Here is a 6,032-nt window from a genome sequence, read left to right as displayed (position 1 = left end):
TCATTTGAAATATATTATACTAATTTTTTATACCTTATCTATCTGATTTGATTATTTCTGTTTGTACATTTCTTTTTATTAATATTTTTGTATCATTACTTATTTCTTCCCACCAATTTCTAACATCTCCTTGAAAGGATGCTCTTAAGAAATCTATTCTTCTTTCAGTATTTTTCCATGTGTCATCTTTGTTATATAAAAAGAATAATATCATTGAATTTGTCCAAGTTAATAAGGCTTTTTTAGTATCTATTTTGCAATTTAAATCTAGTTTTGTTCCTCCATGATTAATTGGTTTATTATAATTATCATTTAATTCAAATTTATCTTTATATTTATTTCCTTTAGGTGGTTGTCTATCTCTTACTTTATCATAAAATTGTTTATATGACTTATTATATATAGGTGCATAGCTTTTATCTGTGTCATGTAATTTTTGTTTAGAAGTTCCTACTGGATTAGGTCATCTTTCAGTATTCATTAAAATTTGGTATTCACATATATCAGTTAAACTTAATTGATCAAAATTTTCTATTAACAAATCTAATTCTTTATTCATTTTTATCTTATTTTTCTTCAATTTTTAATTTTCCTAATGATTTTTCTCTAGATTCTTCTTCGTCTTCTAGTATTTTTGCTAATATATTCTTTCTAAATTCGTCATCCATGCTTTCTGTTTCTATGACTATATTTTATTTTTTTATATGTTTCTTTCCTATCTGAGTCATTTCTTTTTCTATAAGTTTTTTTTATCTATTTTCTTATCTTTATTTTTATTATTTTCTTTTAATTCTCTAATATCAATTTTAATATATTTATATCGTTTCTTGTTTCTTTTACTTCATTTCTCAAATCTTGTATATCATTTATTAAAATTTTTATTAATAATTTTAATTCTTCCATGTATTCACTTATTGACATCTAATTTTTTCTTATTTCTAACTCATAAGTTAATTTTCATCTTTTTTTCTTCCTTTTTATCTATTATTTTCCTAAATCTTCTTTCAGCTGTTTCTGGATCTACTAATTCTTCTTTTACTATAGTAAAATATTTGCTCTCAAGTCTTAGTCTTTCACATTTTAATTTTTTTAATTGTCTATTATTTGGTATTCTCATTCCTTCTGGTATTAACATTATATTTCATATTTCTTCTTGTATTTTATTCATCTTTAAAAGCAATTTATTCAATTTTTGACGTGTATTATCAATTGTACTCATATTTTTCTTTATAATATAATTTATTTTCTTTCATTTTCATATATATTAATAATTTTTTCATATGTATATATATCCTTTATTGTTTCTATTATTAATTTTTATAATATTTGTTCTTTTATTTCTTTAGGAAGCTCTTTAATTATTGTTAAAGTCATTATTTTTAATTTATTATGAATAGATTCTAAAAATATATAACTACCTTTTTCTTCTTCTAAACGTCAATAAGTATTTATTTTTTTTATTTTAATTTCCATGATCTCTATGGTTCTGATACCAATAAATGGGGGTGTTACTTAGAACGAACATAAATCAAATAAATCTAATAATCTATTAAAATTCATACAGTATCTGATTTTTTAAGGACTAAATTGAAAGATCTTTATATTTCATTAACTTATTATGCAATATTATAAAGGGTATTTTAGATATCAGAATGAGCCAAAGGCTATTTTGGAAAAATGACCTTTCTATTTAGGTCATTTCCAGGTATTTCCCGTTAAAAACAACCCCGTAACTTCCGCACTGTGCTGCTCCAAAATTTTCCGCTTCTCCATTAATTCCATAATACCCTAGCATTTTAGTTGGTGAAATCCATTGCGTCTAGCCCCCCGTGTCCAGCAGCCGAGTTGCAACTGAATCCATGGATTTGCTGCAGTCGTACAGAGATCTAGACTTGGAAGAAGAGGAGGATGAAGTTGAACCCAAATCGGAGCTCCAACCCGAAACAACATCGGGCCAGGACCCGTCTCCAGATTCTTCCCCTCTTCGGATGTCCCTTCCCTCCAAATCCGCTGCTCCAAGTGTGGACGACACTATGCTGTCTCTTACTGTCGCTGGCAAGGTACAATCCGATGCACAAAAACCCCTAAATCCGACCCAGCATGTTGTTTCGTTCAACCCCACCTATGACCAACTTTGGGCTCCTGTCGTTGGCCCGGCCCATCCTTACGCCAAGGATGGGCTTGCGCAGGGCCTCCGGAATCATAAGCTTGGATTTGTTGAGAATGCTGCTATTGAGCCGTTTGTGTTTGATGAACAATATAATACTTTTTATAAATTTGGGTATGCAGCAGACCCTACTGAGAACAATTATGTTGGGGATGTTGAAGCTTTGAAGCAAAATGATGGTGTTTCTGTGTATAATATACCGCAACATGAGCAGAAGAAGCGGAAACTTGAGAAAAAGAAGGAGATGCTGGAGGAGATGGAGAATGAGGGGAATGATCCTATGGATTTAGCAGAGGTGGATAATCCGGCCACTGAGGCTTGGTTGATGAAGAATAGGAAGAGTCCGTGGGCAGGTAAGAAAGAATGGCTGCAAGGAGAGCTGACAGAGGAGCAGAAGAAATATGCCGAGGAGCACGCGAAGAAGAAGGGTGAGAAGGAAGGGGGAGATAAAGAGAAAGGTGAGGCGCACGCCGACAAGAGTACATTTCATGGGAAAGAGGAGAAGGATTACCAAGGGAGGTCTTGGATTGAGCCTCCAAAGGATGCAAAGGCGAGCAATGATCATTGTTATATACCAAAGAGATTGGTTCACACATGGAGTGGGCATACTAAGGGGGTTTCGGCTATTAGGTTTTTCCCAAAGTTCGGTCACTTGATACTGTCTGCAGGTATGGACACAAAGGTGAAGATATGGGATGTGTTTAATTCGGGGAAATGCATGAGGACTTACATGGGGCATTCGAAGGCTGTGAGGGATATTTGGTTCTGTAATGATGGAACTAAATTCTTGACGGCAGGGTATGATAAGAATATTAAGTATTGGGATACAGAGACAGGACAAGTTATATCAACCTTTTCAACTGGGAAGATTCCATATGTAGTGAGACTCAATCCAGATGAGGATAAGCAGAATGTCTTGTTAGCTGGAATGAGTGATAAGAAGATTGTACAATGGGATATGAATACTGGGCAGATTACACAGGAGTATGATCAGCATTTGGGGGCAGTGAATACAATCACTTTTGTCGATAATAATCGGAGGTTTGTGACTTCCAGCGATGATAAGTCGTTACGGGTCTGGGAGTATGGGATTCCAGTTGTGATTAAGTATATTAGTGAGCCACATATGCATTCAATGCCATCAATTTCTTTGCACCCCAATGGGAACTGGCTTGCATGTCAAAGTTTGGATAATCAGATACTTATATACAGTACTAGAGAGAGATTTCAGTTGAACAAAAAGAAAAGATTTGCAGGGCACATTGTGGCAGGATATGCCTGTCAAGTTAATTTTTCGCCTGATGGGCGGTTTGTTATGTCCGGTGATGGTGAAGGAAGGTGCTGGTTTTGGGATTGGAAGAGTTGCAAGGTCTTTAGAACTTTAAAGTGCCACGAGGGAGTTTGTATTGGTTCTGAATGGCATCCGTTGGAACAGAGTAAAGTAGCTACCTGTGGGTGGGATGGCTTGATTAAATACTGGTATGAATTTGAATCCTTGGCTGAGTAATCTTTATATAATGCTGATAACAGTTATGCTATTTTTATATAAGTTATTGCTATCTTATAACATGTGAAATTATTTGTAGATACTAGCCAGGTTATCTTTACTTAATGAACGTATGGAAAGTCATATACTGGAAATATGCAAGCCAGGTGTATGATAAAGAGTGCCCTCGAATCTTGTGTGAAAATACTAATGCTGGAATACTGATGTTCTTATATCAGAGTCAGGAAGGATAAAAAATAAATGTGCGAAACATGGGAGGTCATTTTTGTTAGCGGGTAGTTTGCTTGTTATAAGCACGAAAATTAAGCCCCTGGTTGGCTCCCATTTTCTAAAACTTATTTTTCCTCAAATTCTTTTTCAACCACACATTTCATGTGATTATCAGCTTTTCAATTGCACGTCATCAATTTTTATGAAAATCTACTAAAATTTTGATTTTGAGCTTAACTGTAGTGTAGTAGTTATTTTTAAAACAAAAAAAACTTATTTATTTTTAACTTCAACTGACTAAAAGTTATTTATGTACTCAAATTTGTTATTGACACCATCTTCGGCTGAAGAATCATGTAATCCCCTTCATTTCACTGTTGATGAGAGCGTGCTAACTTCTCTTGAATATTTTTTCTTATGAAAGAACATGATCTTATATTCAAAGAATGATTGTGTTGAAAATACATGAAGACTTGGAAATTGTCATAAAACATGTGGGAAATGAAAATTAGGTATCAGTTTAACTGAACTTTAAATTATCTTTTTTCCCTTATAAATATTTTGATTCTAGATTTTATGCTGTGCTTCATTTCCTTTTTCTTAGAATTTCCCCTGTTGAAGAAATGGCATATTAGTCTGCTATTTTGTGTTTGTGGATGTTTCTTGATTAATTAGGTAATTTATTGCAAATCAAATATTAGACATGCATTAGTACACATTACTGGTAACTAACAGAAGCATGCATCCTGATTGTTTGTGAGTAACCTTGTACTGTGAAATGATTGAGTATCGTATTATGAGCTATAGCGTGTTCTTGTGCTGGTCTGTTCACCTTCAACTCAAACTTTTGCTTTCCTTGAGGGTCCTTTTTTGAGCTATAGTATTTTTTTTCTGCTTGTCTGACCTGGGAATTGACAAACAGTATGTTTGGCTAAGCCTAAAAGTTGCAAGCATACAAGCGAGTTTAAAATAAAGAAATTTTTTTTGTTGTTTAAAGTCGGAAATAAGTAAGTTACTTATTTGAGAGGATGGTAAGAGTTACTTTTAACAAAAGTAACTTTTTTAACTTGAAAGTATGTTATCTTAACGGCATTGGAGACAAAAAGTTATTTAAAAGTAACTTGACTTCTTTTTTTAAGCAACATGATCTAAAAGCTTTTCTTATATCTTTATCGTTTCCATTTTGCTTTTAAGAAAGTTTAATCAGTGTGTGGAAAGGGTCTTTCTTCCCCCTCTTATCTTTTAATTCTCTTGAAAACAAAATGGTGGAGGAAAATTACTCCAAAAACCACCCTCTACCTTTTGCACTCTTTGCATTTATTATCGTACTACTTTGGAATCTTATGCCCTCTTTAGATGTGGCACTTGGTGCACTGTTAGGATTTTTATGTATGCTTTTCTGAATGTGCACAATTCTGTTAAAATTGTTCAAACCTTGGGAATACCTAATAGATTTTCACTGGTTTGCAGGGACTAAACCCTTCGGAGCTGTTGATTGCCATGTAATGTACCAGATCAACATAATTGAGAATTACAGATATTGAGTATACTCAGTAAATTATGAATGCTCATATCATCCGAAGAGATGATTTCCCTTCATGATAAGATGTTTAGACAAATCAAGATGAAGCTGCCTCCAATGTACTCATCATACCATCTGTCAGTATCATGATTTTTGTATCCTGTTAGATGAGAAAATTACCCTCGCTAGCCTAACGTTATCTTGGATTGAATTTCAAATTGTGTGAATTTTTTTTCTGCTCTCAAGATCCGTTTGTAACATTAGTAGATTATGCTGTTAATTTCAGTTTTAGCATGACTCTACTCTCCACCTGCCTTTCTTTCCCCCTCTAGATCAAACTTTTTCACTTGGCTGAGAAAAAATATGATTATATTACAGAGGATGCTCCCATTCCTGTCTAACCAAAACTACAATGTGTGATTATGTGATTTTCTGACCATTATCCTGGATGAATTATTTTCCTTGGAAAATGGTTTAGATTTTTGTACATACAGCACAAGAATGGGCTGCAAATTCTTGAGGTGCCCTTTTCAGTTACATTACATGCTTGATGTGTCTCAGTTGTTGCATGTATGCAACGAATTTACACATCCAGACGATGAATATATTCTAGGTCCTTGCCTTTA

At 33.6% G+C, this 6,032-nt stretch overlaps 1 protein-coding gene across 1 annotated transcript; it reads left to right on the top strand.

Annotated features, from left to right (window-relative positions):
- The first annotated feature begins 1,706 nt into the window (after positions 1-1,706).
- Positions 1,707-6,032, top strand: LOC111373355 (pre-mRNA-processing factor 17-like). Its single transcript, XM_022995876.1, has 2 exons — positions 1,707-3,646; positions 5,355-6,032. Exons 1-2 carry the CDS (start codon positions 1,860-1,862, stop codon positions 5,359-5,361), a joined length of 1,794 nt encoding a protein of 597 aa, XP_022851644.1. The 5' UTR covers positions 1,707-1,859; the 3' UTR covers positions 5,362-6,032.

Source organism: Olea europaea, unplaced genomic scaffold (assembly GCF_002742605.1).
Source record: "Olea europaea var. sylvestris unplaced genomic scaffold, O_europaea_v1 scaffold1119, whole genome shotgun sequence".
Classification (NCBI taxonomy): Eukaryota; Viridiplantae; Streptophyta; class Magnoliopsida; order Lamiales; family Oleaceae; genus Olea; species Olea europaea.
The sequence above is the reverse complement of the archived record's forward strand: the minus strand, read 5'-3'. Positions and strand labels throughout refer to the sequence as shown.

Coding starts and splice junctions, on each gene's coding strand:
- LOC111373355 (XM_022995876.1), top strand. CDS start 1,860: ATGGATTTGCTGCAGTCGTACAGAGATCTAGACTTGGAAGAAGAGGAG.